The sequence below is a fragment of the Apteryx rowi genome, unplaced genomic scaffold (genome assembly GCF_003343035.1).
Source record: "Apteryx rowi isolate R43461 unplaced genomic scaffold, aptRow1 scaffold_655, whole genome shotgun sequence".
NCBI lineage: Eukaryota > Metazoa > Chordata > Aves > Apterygiformes > Apterygidae > Apteryx > Apteryx rowi.
Genome location: NW_020450933.1, coordinates 241,028 through 263,333, shown reverse-complemented (window position 1 = coordinate 263,333; position 22,306 = coordinate 241,028). Strand labels below are relative to the sequence as shown.

Here is a 22,306-nt window from a genome sequence, read left to right as displayed (position 1 = left end):
CTCCCCGCAGCGGGCACGGCCGCTCCCGGGGCTGCCCCGCCTGCCCTCCGACTGCTGACAGCTCCGGCACAGCCGGCATGGGCACAGCGGTCAGGGGACGGCCACATCCAGGCAAGGCACAGCAAGACCGGGCAGGGCATGACCATGCCCAGGCGGGACACGGCCAGTTTTCATCAGTGCACAGCCAGATCCAGGCAGGACATGGCCAGATCCAGGCAGGGCTCAGGCAGGACACAGCCGGACCAGGCAGGGCCTGACCAGATCCAGGCTGGACATGATCAGGGCACAGATCAACCCAGCAGGGCACAGGTCTACACATGCACAGCCACAGCCTGGTGTCCCTGGGGCCATTCACCCCATGCCTGGCACAGCACCCAGCCCAGGTTGGCATCATGCTCGCCAAAACCTCTGGAGGCATCCAAGGGCCCAGCACCAACCAGCTGACATCCCACAGTCCCCCAGCACGCATCCTTAGCCCAAGCACTGAGCTTGGGGGATGGCTTGGAGGATGCTCACAAGGGTGTGATCCGATCAGGGGTTCAGGGACTTCCCAAGGCAGAGTCAGCAGCTGGAGGCAGTGCTTTGGATCACTGGTTGCCTTCCAACATTTGCCCAAACCCTTCCTGGCCCCATTTGACCTCCCAGGATCCTGTAACGCTGCATCCTGATTGGTCCCCAAGAGAGCTCCATACCTCAGTGACAAGAATGGGCCGACTGGGGGTGACCAGGGGCAGAGGCAGGCAGGTGCCACCGGGGCTCTGACAGCTTTCCATGTGGCCCCAAATAACTATCTCATTGCCCCGTGCCTCAGTATCCCCACTGTGCTAGCAGGCTGAAGGTAGGGATACCGCAACACAATTCAGCACCGTTCTGTCCCCCACCCTCCAGCAGTCCTGTTTTGGGGAGGATAATGCAGGACCTCTGGGGCTAGGTCACCTCCCAGGGCTCTCACAGTACTGGAGCCCCAGACGCTGCCAGTGCATCTCCTTCAGCACTCGAAGCACAGGCAGACCAGGGTGTTGTGGGAGAGGAGGATGCCTTGGCTGTGGGGACCCTTTCATGAGCTCTTCTGTGCCTTGCTGCTGCTTTGGCATTTCTGGCAGTAGAGGGATGATGGCAAATCCTCCCTCCCCATGTTGATGGTGCTAGGGGACAAGCGGTGTTAGGATCTGCTGTCTGGCTCCAGCCCCCAGGGAGACTCAGCCAGGCATAAATATTTCAGGGGGGTTGGTTGTTTTGTAATAACTGGCAACAAAGATAAACACCCAGGAAGAGCAATATTTTTCCATGTGGGCTGGAGGAGTTTAATATTTTATCACTCAGATCACAAAATATTTATGAACAATCTCATGTCAATCACTGGCTGAAGAGTAATCTTCACCTTCTCAAGCCAGGGAGGACATGTCCCCACCCTGGATGGATGGCCAGGTGTCCCCCATTGCAACCCCTCCCCATTGGGGACCCAGCCCTGTCTTTTGGGCCACCACATCCAACTCGTGGGAGAAAAAGCCCTGGGTTGCCAAAGGGAAACTGAGGCACCAGGGCAGAGCTGAGCGATGGGGCTGGGCAAGGAACTTAGCTCTGCTGGGCCAAGAGAGGTGCTCTAACCACTAGGCATTGCTCCAGGGCACTGTGGCAGTCAGGGTAATGACATGGTGGCTGCTTTCTCCACTCTCCAGGGGTGAGCCTGTTCTTGGCTGCCTGCTCCTCTTCCAGGGGCTGCAACCAGGGCCTGCACAGGGATCACTCTCCATCTGAGCTCTAACACAGTCCTAAATCACTCCTCCCAGACCCCTGGGCCAGCCCCAGTGGGCCACCCCACAGATGGCAGTAGTGTGCCCAGGGGTGCTGCAGACACCTACGGTCCTGCTGGATGGGACAAGTCCTGTTTTCCATGTTGATGGCCCAGCAGACAGGGTGAGCGGGGAGAGGAGGCAAGGCAGGCCATGCAGCTCTTCCCAGGCCTGTTAATGAAGAGTAAGGTGAAGGGATGGGGCAGGGAGAAAGGAGAGCTGATACAGCTGTACCTCCCCAACCCTTCTGTGCGTCTCCTGGCCCAAGCGGGCTGGTCCCGCTCACTGCTGAACCCCATCAAGAAAGCCCCAGAGAACAGGCAGGGGTTGCAAGCAGGAGGGGCGCATGGCAGTACCATGCCCACCAAGAACTCAGTGAAGTGGTATGTGGGCATTTTTACTCCCAGTGGGTTTTCAAGACCCAAGAAGAAATTATTCTCCTCCAGCAAAGGTCGGGCTCGGCTCAGCACAGCTGATGTGGCCCCCTCATCGCTCACAGAGCAGCTTGAGAAAGCAGGTGCTGTCCTGGCCCCTCAGCTCAAGCCCTTCTGTGAAAGCGAGTGCGATCAATAGGGCCATCCAGGGCATTGCCAGGCATTCATGCACTCCTCCTTGTACCGCATCCTTCTCATGGAGCACTGGGAAGGTGCAGGGAACCCGGCAATTCACAGTGGTATGGGAAAGGAGAGGCAGGCCCTGCACAGGACAGCCTGGAAGAAGTCCTGAGTCTGCAGCCTGTTCCCCACAATGGGGAAGGATAGCACAATTGGCTAAGAAGCAGTGAATAATCCTGCTGGCCACCTCAGAAGAAAAGCATCCACTTTATTACAGATTCCAAAAGCTCCCATGGCGGTTTCAGGAGGACAATTTTACACTGGATGTTTCAATTTTCAGCAAGGAAAAGAGAAGGGGGGAACAAAATCAACCAACCCTATTCATTGCTCTTTGGTGCTAGAAAACACACACCCGTGTGATGGAGAAATAGGCTGTGGGTGAGAGAGGGGCACCGACAGAGAGAACAGAGAGAGGGGGAACCTGTGCAATGCACACAACACACACCCAGAGATGCCCGCAGAGAATTTGCAAGGCAACTAGAGACACATAAACTGCAAATGCTTTTCACTGCCTGCCAGCCTGCACCTACCCCAGCACACCCTAGCATTGTAGGAGACCCACTGCCTCCCAGCTCCAACCCCGTGGCTGAACCATCTGTCCCTGTAACATTCAAACATCCTTTTTGCAAAGAGGGAGAGCAGGTCCCAGGAGGAATCAGTAACTTAAATCTCTTGGCTGGAGAGGAAGGAGACAGGAAAGACGGCCAGTTCTCGGTACTTCAAATCCCTACGAAAGGTGAGGAAGCCAGGTCTCTGCTTTACTCTTCACCTTTCTCAGCAGCAATGGGCTCCTTGGTCCACTTGCCTGTGACCTCCTGCTCTTCTGCACAGCCCAAGTCAGGCAGCAGGCCTGGGGCTCCCTCCCCATCCCCGGTGACTTCTAGGTCCAGCTCCTCGAAGGAGGAGCCACTGGCTCCGGACTCGCTGTAGCTGTGCTCACTACGATTGTCGGTCTCCTCCCGACCGCGGCTGGCTGGGAACGGCAACAGAATGGAGGTGGCCACTGAGGTGTCTCTGCTGCCGTTTGTGACCTCCAGGCTGATGGAGCTGGTCTCACTCGTGGTGTCGGCCCCTGGGACAGAGAGAGAAGGGGAGGAAGTGAATGTTGAGGCAAGGAGGGGATGCTGCATGTCTGGGTGTTCCAGTGCAATGTGCCTTTGAAGCCACCAAAAACCTTGGAGATGCCAGCAAAGCAAAAGGCCACAGCGTAGAGTAACATCTAGCTCTCATCACCTCCCGTGCCTTCAGACAAACAAACAGGCCAAGACAAGTGCGAGCACCCTTTGATGGGATGCTGGGAGTTGATTCATTAATGCTAGACCCAGAAGAGAAGCACTGAAGAGCAGGTGCTGTGAAAGTAAGCCCCCCAGCTCACCAGCAGTGCCTCAGTCTACCAGCTGTACACTGGCACCACTGCTGTTGTCTACGCACACAAGACCCAGCAACCCATTCATGATGGAGAGTGCCCAGCCTGGGAGCGAGGGGTTAACCCTGCCCTGATCATGGCGCTGGAACCAGGAACAGTGTGCGGGGTAGGGTGACATGTTGCAAAGATCAGAGGGAAGTTGGAAGGGCTGTTTCATTCCTTGAGCACCAAATGAGGCAGGGTCGCCCAAGGGGAAAGTGGTATGTGATCAGGTCCTTGAACATGCTAAAGTCAGAGTTAAAGCTATATATGCAGCCTTCTTTGCAGAGCCTCCTAATGCTGGCTTTGACACATAGGAGTTGTTATAACTCACCCTTCATTCCTCTTCTCTCCCAGTTGCTCTAATGGGAGTAACTATGGTAGGAGAGTGACTCTGCCCACAATATGATTACGTTATGGTATCAACACCAAGCACTGGAGAAACCTGCCAAAACACTGCCATACATGCAGACCCAGTGGTGCCTACCCTGGCTAACCACATCCCACGCCCTCCTCTGCACAGCCGAGACCCAGCCCTCTCATCTCACATCGCCCAGTGTATTTCAGCTGCCAGTACAGCGACACAGACTCCCCACAAGAGCAGAAAGAGATCCAGTGCCTTTAGAGAGATGTTCTCTATAGCAGGGGAGAACCACTGGGTAGCCAGAAGGTCCCAGCTCTTCTATATGTCTGGCAAAGAAGGACAGACAGTGTTGGGAAGATGGCTGTGCACTGGGGCTGCAGCTGGCCTGCTCCGAGCCTCCCCACGCCCAGCCCATGAGCCAGGCTTCCCAGAGAAAGAGGCCTTTGGACCTCAAGAGAACATGCAGGGGACCTACAGCTGGAGAGGGGCACAAAGGGGTGCAGGCAGGACTAGGGGAGCCCAGGGGAGGTAAACCAGGGGCATAAGGGCTGACAAAGTGGAGGGAAAGCAGTGGCCCTCATCCTTCCCTTCTGCCTGACCCTGGGAACAGCAGTTAGCATCTTCCCTTTCTCTCCCCAAGCACCAAGTCCTTCTGCCCCAGCTTTTTCCTCTCACCACATGGGCCCACGCTGCCCAATGAAATGGTCCTGCCTTCCCCCACACACCCAGTGGAGACAGAGGGATGGACCCAGGCCAAGATGGGTGTGCTTGAAAGCAACAAGGCCACAAAGCACTTGGCATTACTGCCCTGCATTGCCACCATCAGGCCCTGGCTCCTTTGCAGCCTTCAAATCACATGAAAGCACAAGGGCACATGGGGCAGCAGCAAACCCAGCTCAAGGCTTGAGGATGGAGGGAAGCAGGGTGTAATCACCAATTTGCATTCCCAGCTGGATCAGCACTTCCATGTCACCGGGCCTGCAACCCCTCTCACACCAATCACATCACAGAGTCAGCAGGTGCTTGGGCCCACCCCAGATTCCTGTGCAGACCCCGGAGGCTGCCTCTGCATGCCTAGCCGGACCTCTTGGTTCACCACCTCCTCCTCAACAGATCATTGTCTCATTAGCTTGGTCAACAGCACAAGTAAGGAGTTGACAAAGAGACAACTGTGTTAGATAAAGAACAGCAGCTTAATGCTGTTGCCAGAGCAACCAGCTGGGAGACAAAACTCTCCTGTAAAACATTAATCATTGTTAATTATGACATCATGGAGTTATGACAACAGCAGCAAATATTAGGTGGCCTTCCCACAGCGGAAGAAGTCTGTCCTTTCACTTGGTGTCACTCCCTTCCCCATCCTCTTCCTCTATGGATCAGCCGCCCTGGAAGCATGTGCTGGGCTCAGGCTGCCTTCTGGCTCTGTTATCACCTCTGCTTATTCCTTCTCCCAGGGGTAAGAACTACACCAAGGTGGAAGATGCCAAACAACACTCCCATTTCAAGCCTAGGAAGGGAAAATGGGGAATAACACCTGCAAGGACAAGGGAAATCTTGGGAAGCATCGTTCAGCATGACAGTTGCTCACCAACACTTGCGGTCCAGCTCAGGAGCAACACTGGAAGAGGACTGCAGGTTCATCAACACCAGCAAAGCTCATCTCCTGCGTGCACACTGCCTTGGGGACATTGCAGCCTGGGGCACACAGCCAGGTACAGAGCCAGCAAGCAGCAAAGAGAACTGCAATGAACCCAGAAGGGCTCAAAAAGAGGCAGAGGAAAGCACTCTCCTCTGAACAGCGTTAACACACTCACTCCTCCCAGCACAGCCAGATGCAGCTCCACCTTCAGACTGTGGCACATGAGCTTGACCAGCCCTCTAAAATCAGGGCTGCCCTAGAAAGAGGAAAGGGTTCCCTGCAGGGATCGCCAGCCTCCCCAAATGTCCAGCAATAAAACCCTCCACCTTTTCTCCAGCTCAGTGGCCAGCGCTCTGGCTTCTGGAAGGAAAGGACCTACCGGAGGATTCCTCTTCAAAACACTGTTAAATTGCCATACATTCTTTGCTGCTTTTGCTTCTTGGCATGGTTGGCTGCCAAGAGAACTGCTTGGAAATGGCAGTTCTTTCCCTTCTGAGCAGCATCATCCCACAGTCCCACCTTCACAGCAAGAACAATTCAGAGAGGACCAAGCAGCAGCAGCAGGACTGGAAGCAAACAGGAAATGCACAGAAAAAAAGCACAGCCACTCACTGACCAATCCTGCCTTCATCCTGCCCCTGCAGGCCCACATGAGAGGAGTTTTGCCAGTTCTTAGCTGAGGCTAACATTAGCAATAAGAAATCACCCAAGCAACTCCTCTCCCATCTCTGCCAAGGTTCACAGGCCAGTGCCTACGCTTCACCCCAGAAGTGTTTGCATTTCAGCAGGTGACATGAGCTGAGCTCAACAAAGCACTCAGCTTTCCAAACAAGCAGTGCTCAGAGAATACTCACTGAAGGGGAATAAAGAAACACCACCCCTGGAAATGCTACACATTTTCTGCAAGATCAGGGAGAGTCTTAACATAGAAACCACATTTACTCTAAGTTAAAAAAGATGTTTTGCATGCTGCTGGTTAGGTGCTCACTGAAGGAGACCATGGGTGGCAGGGAGCTGAGCAGGCAGAGGAGGCAAAAAGTCAGGAGCTCCTGTCCCACCTGCAGTAATCTCAGCAGGGCAGTGGGTCAGCCGAGACCCTCTAGAAAGATCAAGAGCACAGGGAGATGCAGGAGATGAAGAGCACACAGTCTCCAAGCTCACTGCAAGATGGGTGCCACTTCCTTAAGAAGATTGCCTTTTACATGAGCTCTAAACTGCACACCAGGATTTGCACAAACCCTACTGCATACCAAGACAGGGCAGCCTGTCTTGCACAGTGCAACCATTTGTGGAAAGCTGCAAATGGGCATGCTGGGCATCAAACAGCGCAGTAGCCATCTCAGACAAACATCCAAAGGAACTTAGGGAACCGGCCTGCAGCAGAGGATCCTTTCTTTGTTGCTGGCCTGCTGGTGTGGGCAGCTTGGGCTCACTTTGGTTGACCAACAGGAAGCACTGGGAAAGGCTCATAGGGAAGTAAAGCAGAATTTTAGGGCTGTGGGATCAGCCTCGTAACAGATTTTCAACAAATGGGTCAAGCCAACAGACTGTGTAAAACATGCAGCCCCACACATTCATGTGCGCTGACTTACATGGTTGGGCCAGGGTGAGCCAGGTCCCTGGTAGAGCCTCCCTGCAGAGTCCCTGCAAGGAAGGACAGGCTCTGACTGGAGGAGCATCCTAGACAGGCAAAGCAGTAGCTCCTGTCTCCTTTCAAATAAAGCCTTAAAACTCCTGAGGCCATCCAAGGCTTTTCAAGCTCCCTAGCAGGGACCTCAAAAGATCAAGTTTAGCCAAAGAACTGGTGTAGCTTCAGTGCGTTGAGGTCACACAGACACACTCCCTCCATGGCTCACCGGTGTCAGGGCAAAGCACAGCACGCAGCTTCTGGACTGAAGCTCACACCATTCGTGTTCATCTTGAGTTCCTCAAAAAGCTGGGCCAAGAGTGAACCAAGTCTTTCTCTGCCTGCACAAAATCCTGTATTAAGGAGGGGACAGTTCTAGCTGAGGAGCTGTCATGTAACCACAAACCACAAAATAAAGGAAGTCTTGAGGAGACAAGCACCAGCTTTGGAAGTTAAAATACATGGATAAAGCTGACCTACAGTTGTAGTAGCTCTGCTCTAAGCTGACTTCACAGAAAAATGCTGTTGTTCTCACCCCCAGCAGCCTTGTCTCTCTTCTGCTCTGAGGGCGACAAAAAATAGATTTATGTTTCCTTTTAGCCAGGCACTTTTTCACCGCTCTGTCACTTTTGATCATGTTTGAGCAGCCTCAGCTGGCAAATTTGCCCATTTCAGCAGCCTCGTTCCATTCTGCACAGTACAAGGCTTGCTCTGGTACAGCCTTCCAGCCCGGCCAGGGAGGGATAGAAGGCAGCCAGAATGTGCAGGGGCGAGAGAAGGAGCCGTTTGCTCTCGTGGAAAACGCGGTCACCTTTGGAAGGGGGACGTGGCATGAACCCACATATGTTCCAGCAGATTTACAGCTGAGCCCAGGGAGGCCAGGCAGGGAATATGGTGGGGGTCTAAGGGGCCAACCAGACCAAGGCTGGTCTCTTCAAAAGGTGCCTTGTGGGTAGCAGGGATTCAGCTCTCATCTCATGAGCACTGAGGTTTCTGGCAGCCCTCACTCCCAGGAGGGACTGGATCTTACAGCACTTAAACCTTTGCAGCCAGTGTTTCAAACCTCCGAAGCCCAGCTGCAAGTCAAAATCCACAACCAGTGATCCCCCCCACCCCAGGTTTAAGCCCTGTATAGATGCTCTTCAATCACAGTCTTTCCTTACACCTCATGTTACCACTCCTGGCTTAGCAACAGGGCCTTGCAACAGGACCTTAGCAACAGGTCACTGCTAAGGAAGAGCCATTATTTTATTATTTGGGTTGAAGCAGAGCAAGCTGCTGACCAGCAAGGACTTCAGATAAGGCATGGGCTCCAGATGTGGGAGGCAGCTGGAGGATGCAAACCAAAGTCAGGACAAGGCCCATGAGAGATGTGGTGGTGAGTCCCTGCTCCATGGCCTTCTGCACAGCATTGGGGTTTCTTTCCTACCTTGCAGATGTCCTCCCAGCTCTTCCTGCCTGACTGTCTTCTGGACACAGCTTCCCTCCCTGGAAACTCAAATTTCCAGCCATTCTCAGAACAATGCCTTGGGACTCCCAGGTGTCGAGTCTTTCCTATGTAAATAAAGTTGGTAACATAGCTGCACAGGGTCCATGCTGTACAAGAGCTGACTGTAGGAGCTATCAGCTCTCTCAAGACCAGCTGGACACTGAGGAGCAAAGCCCAAGTCAGCACCCCCTTATGAAAAGGCTGTCTGTGATATTTCTCAAACAGAACCTGCAAGGGACTCTTAAGAGAGTCCTGCAAGGGGCAGCAATATTCACTCAGCAAGGAAAGAGCCCTACTCCCCAGCCAGGTCCTCCAAACCTGAACTGGGATATGGCAGGGCCCAACAAGAGTGTCAGAAGGAGGCCACGATGGCCAGGACAGGAAGACTTAGTCCCTCCTATCATTTTCGCACGGCCCTGTCAAGCTTTGACAGTCCACCGAGTTCCCACACCTGTCCCTGTAGTTGGCTGCTGATGAGAAGCCCATATACAGCATCTCCCCCACTCCATAAAGGACATTGAAACTAACTCAAAATAGCTGGGGAAAAGGTCAGCTGCAGAGCCAGGGAGGGGAAGAGCTGCAGTCTAAAACATGCCTTGCACCAACTGCTTCATCTTGCCCATGGCACCTTCTTTTGTCCTCCAAAAAGCAGGCTGATATGATGGCACAGATCCCCCGCATCCCACTTTTCAAGACCTTGCTAGCCTCTGCTCTGAGAGCTGGCCCAAGCTCCTGGGTCCAACAAGGGTTTTCCCTATGGCATGCAGCTAGGTGGAAAGACACAGTCCTGTGAAAACACTCTTATTTATTCTGCTTCCTCCAAAGACAGCATAGCCATCCTGCTGCAACAGGTTCACAGATCAGGAGCACAGAACCTAAAAAGTTTTCCTTTGTGAAAAAGAGAGACAGTTTCTGACTTGCAAAATGCAAAGACTACTAAACATAGCACTGGAGCCAATCTAACTAGGCTGTGACCACCGGCAGTGTCTGAACCCCAAGGACTTGACTTATTATTATAACAAGATGTATATTGTATTAATACTGGGGCTGTGCCCAAGCTGGAAAGGATAAGATGGCTCGTCCACAGGAGTACAGTGTGTTCTGAGGGTCAGGAAAGCCAAAAGCAAGTGAAAGCATTGAAGTATGAGGCTTGAAGCCAAACTACGTCCGCTTGGGATTCTCTTTCCAGGCAGAGGAATGGCCAACCATTTTGCAAACTGAGACAAGACTTTGCAAGTCCAAAGCGACAGACAGTGAGGACAGGTCAGATGGGACAACTGCTTGGCAGGAGCTGGCCACACATTTTGAAAGAGGGGAAGTTCTTGAAGACCTCACTGCCTTGGAGAGGGCAGAGCAGCCAAACGGATCGAGTAGCCAGTGGCACTGACTTTGCTGTTACTGGGGTTGCAATCGCCATTGCAACTACAATGCTGAGACACCATAGCACAGCGTACGCTACAAAGACAGCTGGGTCTAAGGGACCCAGGGAACAAGCCTGGGCTGAAGGCTACACTAGGTGGTGTGCAGCCCACCCAAAGGCCAGGGCCAAGGCTGAGAGTGCCACCTAAGAAGAAGGGAAGCCAAGAAGCCAACACCAGGAGCCAGGACACCAGCCAGGTGAGAGGTGCAATGGCCAGAGACAGCTTCTGACCAGCTAGGGAGCCTTAGACAGCAGAGCAGCTGCTCCCACAGAGGAACTGCTCATCTTACAGCTGCTAAAGAGCCTCAGCAGGGCCCCAGCCACCCCAGGCAGCTCAGTCCTGGGGACAAAGCAGCTTCCAGCAGCCCTGGGCCACCCTGGGTAAGGTCAGCTAGAAAACCTCCTGGGAAAGAGGGCTGGCTTGCTCCCCTCTCACATCACCCTGCTGGGACACAAATGTCTAAGCAGAATTCCCCTCTTGGTGCACTTGGGCCCTCTCTTTCCCCAGCCTGATCAAATATTCATCGCCTCTGCTGCTAAATAATAGATCAATGAGCTGTCAGAAGAGGCACAACTAATCTGAGCTTGCTAAAGCCCGTACAAAAGTCACCAGGTGCCAGGGCAGGCCAGGCAGAACAGCAGGCAGGCCAAGTCCCCACATGGCAGGCAGAAATGTCCCTGTCTGTGCGTGAACTTGGCACTGTGAGCCATGCCCCAACCCGGGCCCGGCAGGAGGGGCCTGCTGGGATGTTTCTTTGACAGTGATGGTGGTTAAGGTGGGGGATGGTGATTAAGCAGCAAAAAGGACAGGGGTGAGGCAGAGTACATCAGGAAGGGTCACCAACGTCCCCCCATCACATGGGGGCTCAGCAGGTGACGTCACCAGAGTTACACAGACAGGCCGCCGGCCGCCTAGTTTCTTGCCTATCTCAACTGAACAGTGCCCAGCAGTGTCCAGGGGAGTCACAGGCTGCAGGACTGAGGACTTGAAGACTGGGGAAACAGTCCTGGGCAACACACATTGGAGTACTGGGCAAAGGGCAGGCAGCCTTCCTCAGAGCAAGAGGGAACAGTCCAGTCTCCACTCTGGAAATGCCACATGGTCCTGGGAACATGGTTGGAAGAAACCTTCTCCAAAACAGACTGCTGGACAGACTTGACTCCAGCAAAAGTAGCACCTGAGCCTCTTGGCAGAGCCATGTGCTTAGAAACCATCTGTGTTCTCACCAGGAAGCCCATGTCAAGAGGCGACTTTTGTTTGCTTTCATCTTCCACTCACTGCAGCAGGTTCATGCTCAGGAACATGCTGCTGAGAACAAGCCCGGAGCGAAGGCCCACTGAGTGCAACACTGATGCCAAAGCCCAAGAAAATAATTAAGTACAAAACAAAACTAATTGTGATTGACACTGGCCCCCTGGAGACCCATCAGCCGCGTTCCAAAAATGTTTCCTGTCTTTCTGATGACCCTGATGATTGCAAAGAAGGGACAGAGTTGATGCTGAGGCATCAGCATCTCCCAATTCATTCCATGTGTGTTGAGTACATCAGTCCTCAGAGAAGCAGCGAGAATCTTGCTCCATGCATAGAGAGATGACAAAGAGTAAAGACATTGGATCAAACCCAGCAGCCTTTGCAGTTACTGGTTTCACTCAAAGCTGGAGGCACACAGCACCTTGCAGGATGAACTCAAGAGAGAGGAAAGACAACACATGACAGCCTAAATGAGAGAGGTGCCTTCCCCGCTACAAGGTCAGGCGCTCACTGCTCAGGTTCAAGAAAACAAATCCAAGTCCTTGTTGCACACACAAGTGGCTGGCTTCTGTGTATCACTAGCCACACTGAAAGGTGGGGGAAAAGGCAGAGCCTTCCACTGGAAATTCCTAAAGTAATTAATTCAAGCCAGCTTGGGAATTGCTGGTATAGCTGCTTGTGGAGAGCTTGGAGAGCCATGGTTGAAAGGTGCTGTGTCCACACAAAACATTATTAAGCATTATGGTTGCTCTGAAATCAAACGTTCATTTATGCTTTCATTCAACATTCAACATTTTGGGGGAAGAGGGGGAAAAGAGGGCTTAAATATTCCAACTTGGGGCTCCAACTGAACAAGGAGTGATGGTCCAACACTGCCTAGTGTAGAGCACCCTCAACTGCCATTTGTCTTAATGAGAGGAAAAGGTGCTCAGCACTTTCCCAACTGATCCCACTTACTTTGCGACCCAGCAGGGAGCAAGAGCACCATTTCTGGATTTCCTCCATTCATGTATGGCCACTGCCTCTGGAGGAGCTGATTTGCGCCAGCAGAGAACAGGGCCCACTCACATCCCTCCAGGAGCACCCCTGCTCTTTCCAGACTGAGGTGGAATCAGGACTGTCAGCACTGAGGTGAATCAAGCAATAATCCAAGCTCTTGTAATTAGAAGAGGGGAAAGCACCGAAAGGCAGACTGGGACATTGCTGTACCTGTACTCCAGCCAGGAGACAAATGAATGAAAGCTGTCAAAGACACCCTGGGAACTGCAGGATCATTAAGAGCTTGTACTGGCCATCACACCTGTTTCAAGGAGCTGTGACTAAGCTGAACTAGCTCTCTGAGCAGCTCACCAGGGAAGACGGGAATAAAAAAAAAAGGGATAGGAAGAAAAATCATTGCCTTCTCTCTCTCCAACTCAGAGGTGGGCCTATGAACAAAATGGTTGCACAGATCCAGGAGCAATAGGAGCAGGCAGCATCATCCAGGACAGAAAATACATGGAAAGGGGGGAATAGGTCTCTACCATTAACATTTTTGGCTTGGTTTCTAGGGAAAGTCATGGTCTGTGTGTTTGTCTGCACGTGCTTCCCTCACCCTAATGCCTTCTGAACCCAGTCCCCTTTCAGCTGCTTCAACTGCAATTCTCAAATCTGTAAAGCATCATGTTCAAAACTTTTGAAATGAGAGATCAGGCAGAGCAGAGACAACCATCAATTGTCCCTGTCCAGCAGGATCTCCTCTCATGCTAGGATTCAGGAAATCCATGTAGGACTTCAACGGCAAGAAGCAAAGCCCTAAGAAAGCAGGCTTCCCCACCACAGTGTTCACGGACCGCCTGCTGACTCCAACCAAAGCACCTGTGTTGCTGAAACAGGGTCTGCCTGACAGCCCCAGAGACTCAACCATTGTGGCCAGAGCAGCACAGACAACAGTAAATTGAGTTTTTCTCATCAACAGGCTTCCTGGCAGGCACCCCTCTTCCAGGAGAAGAGGCAGTCTTTCCCCACAACCTGGGGCATGCTGCATCCTCAGTCACCTCACTCAAAGCATTCTGAGCCCAGATAACTTGAGTCCCGCAGGTCAGTGGCTGCAGGACAGAAATGCTCTTTGGCCACCATCTCCCTCTGCCCAAAGTCACTGCCAAGAAGGCCTCCCCACTGTCACTCCCCACAGAGCAAGGATCACTCACCAAAACATTCATTGTGTGACAGCAAAAATACAGCAGGCTGGGGGCACTGTGACATCACAGGGATGGAAGAGTTGCATTTATGACCTCAGGGATTCTCAGACAATAATGACACAATCAACCAGAGAGCTTGTCAGTTCCTTGGCCCTCTCCAAACCCCAGTGGGGTTGGGTGAGGAAGAGTGATGTGATGATCTCGGCCCCAGACATTTTCTACAGCTCCCAGACCCATTTCCGTTTCTGTGCTCAGCAGTGAAGATGGTAACAATGATGATATTTAAACTTAAATTTTTAGTCCTTACAGAGGCAATGCCAACCTCTTAAAGCTATTATTATTTTAAGCTGGTTTTCTGCAGACTCAGCAGACAACACTGCATCAGAATGCATTTATGAAAGCTTATCTATGCAACTGGAAAGGTGGTGGTGGAGGAGCCATGAGAGAATTGCTGTCACAGCATGCTGCTATTTCTAGGAAGCCCATCCCATGGTAGTGGCCATACATCACTTGCGATCTAAAATCTGAAACAGCTTCCTATCCCTTCCTCTAACTGGGCAGGAGGATCCACCACCAAGGAAATCTTGGCAGGAAAGTCACAGAAAAAGCACCAAGAAACCAGGCAGCCCAGGAAAATAAATGCACTGAATAATTCTCCATCTGTGCTGGCTGGGGGTTCATATACCATCTAGAGTGGGTGCAGCCTGGACAGGCCTGCCAGGAGCAAAAAGTCTAGGGTTTTGGACATCATCTCATTTCAGCATTCTCCCCCTATCTCAAGATCCCTCCATTTTTCTGTTGCAATGTAGAAGCTGTAAGTTTGAAAACAGCACATTGACCAAAATCCATCTACTAGCACCAGAGTGGAGTTATTCAGAACAACAGTTCAAAACACCTTAACTCTGTCCCAGTGTGTCTATGCATTACAAAACATAGTTTTCTTTCCACAGTTTCAGAAGCAAAATTACTCCAGGCCCAAATTTCTGAGACTAGACGTATAGAAATGTGCATATGCAATTACAGGAACCAAGGACCTGAAGGAGCTTTTGTTCACATTAGTTCTGTTGTCCCTTTATAAAAGTAGGCTGAAAGCTACACAAAACAACTAAAGGCCTATGTCTGAAGAGCATGACAAGTTTTAGCATCACGAGAGCAAACACTGCAGAGCTGCCCAGCCCTTCTGCCAGATGAGCACCTGAGGCTTGTATGTCACAGCTTCTCCTGCTACATACATACATCTTGACACATCTTGAACTGTCCATGTGTGACCTCATTGCATGACCAGATGTTCATACTACTGCCTGAGGGGCCCTTGGAAAGAAAATGTGAGGGAGCAGGCAGCAGGGCCCAGTCAGTGTTCTGGTAAACCAGGGTTAGCCCCCAAACCAGCCACTCTGATATAAAGTCAGACAAAAAGGTGAAAAGTAGAAAGAGTGCCATAAAAATACTAGAACTCAAAACTTTGGGAAAACACTCAAATTAGACTCTTAACTTCAGTACTAAATGGAAAGAGCTCCCACAAAGCATTTTTCCTGCTTGTTTTTACAGTGAACATGATTAAGAATTAAAGCAATTCAAAATTGAAGATGTGTAAAAAAATCACCAAACTACTCATGAGGCAGAGAGGCACGTTCCATAGCCAGAAAAGGCTGTCATGTTTTTTTCATGTCCATTACACAAGCAGGGCAGGAAGAGGCACTTTCCCCAGAAAGTCGCTGTATGAGCCTGTGAAAGTCCAGTATGTAGAAATCCCCACTGCTTGCCTAAATCTCAAATTACACAGCTTTCGTATCTCACAAACATGTGAGTATGTGGGCCGACTGCAGTAACTAGCATTTCAGGTTACTATAGCACTGCTGTTCTGCGCCTACAGTGATTGTGGTCTCTTCCTTTATAAATACATACAGACTCCAACAGATCTCTTTAAGCAGATGCTATTGGATCATTCTACCACCAGCTACAGAAAACTGGTATTTAAGTTCTTCACAATCCCAATATGTAACAGTTGAAGATGAGATCAAGAAAGATGTATATGACAAGGAAAAAAACAAGCCCAGCTGCAACCAAAAGTTGCAATATCCAGCTCTGTTATAATATTAGGGGACCAGTGCCTCTGCAGCAGCACTGAGAGCAGATTTTCCCTTTCCCTGACATCACAGGCATGACCATGTACTCTCCAGGGCATGGCATGCATCCTCCAGGACAAGATCAGGCTTTATTTTTTCAATCACAGTGATAGGAAATGGATTCACTGAAATTTGGTGGTTCCCTGATCAGGCAGGCACTTAGTGGGCATAGATCAGCCCCCTCAATGGCTGCTTTAACAGAACAGCAATGGAGACATCCGGGGCCCCTGACCTTTGGGAAGGCAGATGCCAAGAGAAGAAGAGAAGCTTGCACATGAGTCACTCATACCTGTGATATCTGTCTGGGCATCTTCAGCCTCAGCTGCCATGGCCCTGCTCTTTCTCTCCAGCTCTTTCATTTCAGGCACGTAAAAGTCCCCTTGGCGAGCGAGGGGACACACAAAATAGATTCGGTCTTCTTTGTAGATTTCAAGTCTGGGATGGGCACACAGCTTCCTCTCCTGAAAGAGAGCAGGCAACCATGACATTAGGAATGTACCTCCATCCCTGGCAGCCACCTCATCAAGCAAACCTGCTGATGGTGGCTTGTGATAAGCTGGCAGAGTTACAGACCATTCAGTTTTACCCACAGCCCTGATGCCATAGATGCTTGGGCTCCAAGAAGAGAGATGAGTCCCCTTCACCATGTGCCCACATGCCATCCAGAAATCGCAGTGCCATCTTCCCCATGGCACCAGCTTCTGCATGTGAAGGACCATGGGTTCAGCCAAGGAAGGTCAGCAGCAAGCAGCTGCACCAGGCTCCTAAAGGAGGTGCCGTGTTGCTGAGCCCTGGAGAGGCCAAGACACCCGGCTCACCTTCAGTGACCCACTTCTGGAAGACCAAACTCACCACAGTTTTCAGCATGGGTGTTTCAGAATAGACTCATACCCCAGGAAGCAAGCCAGGGTTGTAACTGCTCCACACGGCAGAGGTGCTTTGGGGGAAAGGAACAGGGAACCCATTCAGTCATGCTGGACATGCCAAACCATGCATGGAAGCACCAAAGCTCTGTCTCCCATGTCCTGAGACATGCCAGGGCCGTGCCTCTGCTGACTGCCACCCCCACTCTCCATATTGCCAGCAGCGAGGGATTTTGGGGAACCCAGCAGCTGCTCTCGCAGAGCCTGCCAAGCCTCCAACCTCTCTTCTCAGCATGGATGCAAGAGCCCTTCGAGCAGGCACACCACTTTCCTGCTAATTAATATAATCCAGAAGCGACAGCTAAAGCAGCCCCTTTCAGAAATGCGAGGGCAGGGGGAGTTGGAGATGAATTCATTGCACTTCAGACAATTTTCCCTCCTCCTCTTCCTCACCCAACCTCCACCTCCCCCCTGGCAGTACACTTCAGGTTCACAGAGACCCAACCAGCCCAGCCTCTGCCAGCCTGGCAGGGACATGTGATGGGGGCACTTTTCTCCTAACACCCTGGTTTTCCCCAGGCCCACATGAATTCAGGTAAGTGGGGCTCTGGGCACACAGGGGGCCAGGGGCCAGGCTGAAAAAAGCAGCTGGACCCTGCTTGCTATCCCCTCCTCACCCACCCAAATGCCCCTTTGCCTGCCAGAGGGGGCAGACTGTTTACAAGACAGGTGAGAAGGAAGAGTGTCTCTTCAGTGGGTTTTTGCCTTTTCAAATCACTGACAACTTTTATTTTGGGAGCTCAGGCAGCACAACGCATATTCCCAGAGCCCTGTGCTGGAAAAGCCTATGCCAGAGAGTGGGGAGGGCTGCAAAGCCATGCCTGTTCTGCAGGCAAAGCACCTACAGAAACCAAAAAGGATGCAGCGATGTGGAGCTGGAGCATAAGGACCTTCCCACTGTACAAACCAACATCTCATGGCTGTTCCTGGATTTCATCCTCTCCCTGTTCTGGCTCTTCTTACAGGTTGAGTGAGGCCCAGGGAATTAAAGGGTAAAGGAGGATGGGACATTGGCTTCTCAAGATATGTCGACTCGATTGCCAGTAATCACCCTCCATCCCCAGTTGTGCAGAGCTTGGGCCTGACTCTATACAGAAACAAGGCACTAGCTGCCCCCAACCATCCTCCTCCTACCTGCCCAGCCAGAGACTTTCTCAGCCTCAAAGGGCCAAACCACTCTCTGATCAGCTTTCCAAACCCTCTCCTCCCCACAGAAAGCCCCCACAAAGCCAGGCAGCTCTGACCCCACATTACCAGGAATCAATCAAAAACGTGAGAAAGGGATGGAGAAACTGCACGGAGCTGCCCACTAAGGCTGGTTTGATGAGACAGGTACTGGCTACCAGGAAGAGAAGGCAGGAGGGATTATTGCCAGCATCGAAGGAGCCTTTGGAGAAATGTTCAGAGCCTATGCACCTGGGGGCAAGTGGGGGAAGCCAGAGGTGGTGCAGAACCTCCTTTCGCCACTGCCTTCTGACACCCTCTCATGCAGCTCCTGCAGTGCTTTCCTCTCACTGTCAGGGCCTCCAAGTGCAAGGATGGTGGCATCCCCCTGTCTGCCTGGGCTGCTGCCCTGGGGTGCATCCCATGCACCCCAAACTGCCACATCCCCGTCGGTCACAGCTTGCGCAGATATCCTTGCAAAGGGTCTCAGTCCCTCCCAGGGCTCTCTCTGCAAGTCCTGAAGCCAGGGCTGGCCCCTCACTTCTCGCCAATGGCAGCTCTATGGCCATATTAACTAACCTTACAAAAACCTGTTTATTCCCATTGCTGTACCAAACCTCCTCTGCTCCCAGGAATGGACTGAGCTGCTTTTAAACCATTCATTTCCTGGCCAAATGAAGGCATCAGGCAGAGTCCACAACACAGAAGAGCCAAAGCAAACTTCTCTCCCCATCCCCAGCACCAAGGCCCACTGTCTGAAGAGCCATCTCCATGCTGATGTGATGCTGTATTTCTCTCCCTGACCCTGCTGCCCAGGGAATGGACACACAGGATATCATAGAGGTCTGAACCAAAAAGGTGAGAAATGGAGTAATGAAGATGAGCGAGCTGGAGCTAGCGGATGACCTCCCAGCAATGCGGGAGATCACGGGAAACTTCAGGCACAAAGCGCAGGTGAGGAGCTGATGGCAGCCATCACCTCTCCTTAAACAGTGACTTTCAAGGCCAGCTGTGGTCCCCAAATGCTCTCATGAGCATTTCTATCAGTGTGAGGCTAACAACTACCCAAAAACAGGCTGCGGAGCAGGGAGGCAGGAACATCCTGCCAGGAGCACTCAGGACATCTAAACCATTCCTCTAAAGAGAGTACTCAAGGGGGCAATACTCCATTTATAGGCAATAACACAGTCACCTCCAGTCAAATCAATGCCACCCAATTACTCAAACCTTTGGGCTGGAGCCAAGAAACCCTTCCAGATTCCCTGTGAGGAAGGATGGAAGCAGGATACACAGTGAAAAAAGCTGATATGAGTCATTTTCAGGCCTAGTCTTTCAGGGAAAGCCAGCAGGAACACTGACAGCTCAATGCCTTGGATAAGTGGCCTAGGGTATTTTGTGGCAGGTGTCCAAGGGCCACAGACACTAGTGAAAATCTTCACTTTCTCTCCATGGGGCCTCAGTTTCCCCATCTGCAAAACAGTCATGGAAATGTGAATTGTAAGCCTTGAGAATATAGGGGGCCGTAGCTGCTGACGGAGAGCAGGCAGTAGAAAACAAACTCAAGCTTGGGCAGAGTTTTTACTGGTGCAGAAGGCTTACTTGTCGCATTCCAACATCTCAGAGCCTAGATGAGCTCAGACCCAGAGTTTTGGCAGAGTGAGTCCCTTATCCGACTGACTAAATCAAGGCAATTTGTGAAATCCCAGCACCTTGAAAACTCCTGGCTAGGCAGTGTCCAAGGTTAGGGTCCAGCCCCTGTTTAACTGGGGCATACAGCAAGCTCTGAGCCCCTCATGGAGGCATCAGCGCTGAACAGGGAAATCAGTTTTCTCACCCACGTGCTGCAGGAACAAGGAAATACAGCCCCCTCTAACATCCTGTGCAGGCGATACCTCTTGTGACCGAGCTGAGAGTACTGCTGAAAGGAAAACACATTTCTGACAAGCAGGCAAACCCAATCCCTCAAAGAGGCTCGCAGGAACACGGGCAGGCTTCCAATGCATTTGAAGCCTAGAGTTCCCACTTCTAGGCAGGTGAAACAGTAACACACACAGATCAAAACTGTATTAAATAAAAACAAGTTGAGTTGTTTTTAGCAGCAGAGCAGAGGCGGCTCATGTAACTCCCGCTTTTTAAGCAACAAACCAGACAAGAATCCTCCCCACCACTCTGCCCCTTGCTCCACTAACAACAAGCCCATCAGGGAATCTTCAGCTCCATTAGTTATTTTAGGTTACTGCAACACATACCAGAGACAGAGATCTCCAGGATTCATTGGTTTTTTGGAGGGATCCAGCTGGCCCTCCACCACTTAATGCAGACTAGGACAATGCAAAGGATATTAGAGCAGAGAGACTCTCACTAAGATACACATACTCTAAGCAGTCTAAAACCTCAGGGCTGCAGTCTGGCCTCCAAGACATCCCAAGCTGACTACCCAAAGCCCACCCTGGGATTCCTGAACAGCAGTTCTGGGACATACTCTCTCAAAATGATTTGTCAAGGCTGCTACAAGTCCCCTTCCAATTATACAGAAATCACAGAATCACAGAATCGCTGAGGTTGGAAGGGACCTCTGGAGATCATCTAGTCCAACCCCCCTGCTCAAGCAGGGTCACCTAGAGCACCTTGCACAGGATTGCATCCAGGCGCGTTTTGAATATCTCCAGAGAAGGAGACTCCACAGCCTCTCTGGGCAACCTGTTGCAGTGCTCTGTCACCCTCACAGTGAAAAAGTTTTTCCTCATGTTCAGATGGAAGCGTCTGTGTTTCAGTTTGTGCCCATTGCCTCGCGTCCTGTCGCTGGTCACCACTGAAAAGAGTCTGGCTCCATCCTCTTGACACCCTCCCTTAAGATACTTGTACACATTGATAAGATCTCCTCTCAGCCTTCTCTTCTCCAAGCTAAACAGGTCCAGCTCTCTCAGCCTTTCCTCATAAGAGAGATGCTCCAGTCCCCTAATCATCTTCGTAGCCCTTCGCTGGACTTGCTCCAGTAGTGCCACATCCCTCTTGTCCTGGGGAGCCCAGAACTGGACACAGTACTCCAGATGTGGCCTCAGCAGGGCTGAGGAGAGGGGGAGAATCACCTCCCTCCACCTGCTGGCAACACTCTTCCTCATGCACCCCGGCATACCATTGGCCTTCTTGGCCACAAGGGCGCATTGCTGCCTCATGCTTAACTCCGTGTCCGCCAGCACTCCCAGGTCCTTCTCCGCAGAGCTGCTTTCCAGCAGCTCAACCCCCAACCTGTACTGGGGCATGGGGTTATTCCTCCCTAGGTGCAGGACTCTGCACTTGCCTTTGTTGATGCAGTTCCTCTCCGCCCAGCTCTCCAGCCTGTCCAGGTCTCCCTAAATGGCAGCACAGCCCTCTGGTGTATTGGCCACTCCTCGCAGTTTGGGATCATCAGCAAACTTGCTGAGGGTGCACTCTGTCCCTTCATCCAGGTCATTGATGAAGAAGTTGAACAAGACTCGACCCAGTACTGACCCCTGGGGGACACCGCTAGCTACAGGCCTCCAACTAGACTCTGTGCCACTGATCACAACTCTCTGAGCTCTGCCATTCAGCCAGTTCTCAAGCCACCTCACTGTCCACTCATCCAGCCCACACTTCCTGAGCTTACCTATGAGGATGTTATGGGAGACAGTGTCAAATAGTAGGGACTTCCCTCAAAGCACAAGTAATGCCTCCTTCATGCACATGAAAAGCAGGAATCATGGCTTTTTAAGGAACAAAAGAGTATGACTGTACGAAGAGCAGTGTCCCAGATTTGAAGTTCAGCCAAACGCTTTTCACGCTTTGGGACTGTCCAGTAAGAGAGATGAGGATGCTCTGTTCTGCCAGAGCAGGGTTGGGAGCTTTCGCTGGGAGAAACTTTGTCTCCCTGATGAGAGACGGACACTCACTGTAAACACCCACCTCATTATGGACACCAACAAGGATGCTTAATACTTGACCTTCTTCCTACCTCATCCAAAGTTTTCCCCCAAAACAGCTGGAGGAAAATCTCCTCAAATCATACTGGTTTTCTAATAGCAGAACAGGGCACTCTAGGATGTTGTTGCAATCCCTGTGGGGGAACAGCAGCACCAGCACGTACATGATGTGACTTGGAGTCTGCATCAGTATGTTACAGGACTGAGAGCGGGAAAGCAATACACAGAGCAATTACGATGGCTGCAAAATAAAGAAAAGGGAAAAAATAGCCTCCATTGTCATGGGTGCTTCCACACCACTGACATCCCTGCGGAAGCAGGGCTGCTAACAAAGTCCTGAAACCTGTCACAGCCATGGCTTGTATAAAG

At 51.6% G+C, this 22,306-nt stretch overlaps 1 protein-coding gene across 1 annotated transcript in view; it reads right to left on the bottom strand.

Annotated features, from left to right (window-relative positions):
• Positions 1-1,321: 1,321 nt before the first annotated feature.
• TEX264 (testis expressed 264) overlaps positions 1,322-22,306 on the bottom strand; it is a 70,806-nt gene continuing 49,821 nt past the window's right edge. The window contains exons 5-6 of the mRNA XM_026084935.1: positions 16,199-16,370; positions 1,322-3,479 (exon numbers count right to left, since the gene is read on the bottom strand). Of these exons, the coding sequence (XP_025940720.1) occupies positions 3,166-3,479; positions 16,199-16,370 (486 nt within the window). The 3' untranslated portion in view covers positions 1,322-3,165. The remainder of the gene's footprint in view (positions 3,480-16,198; positions 16,371-22,306) is intronic.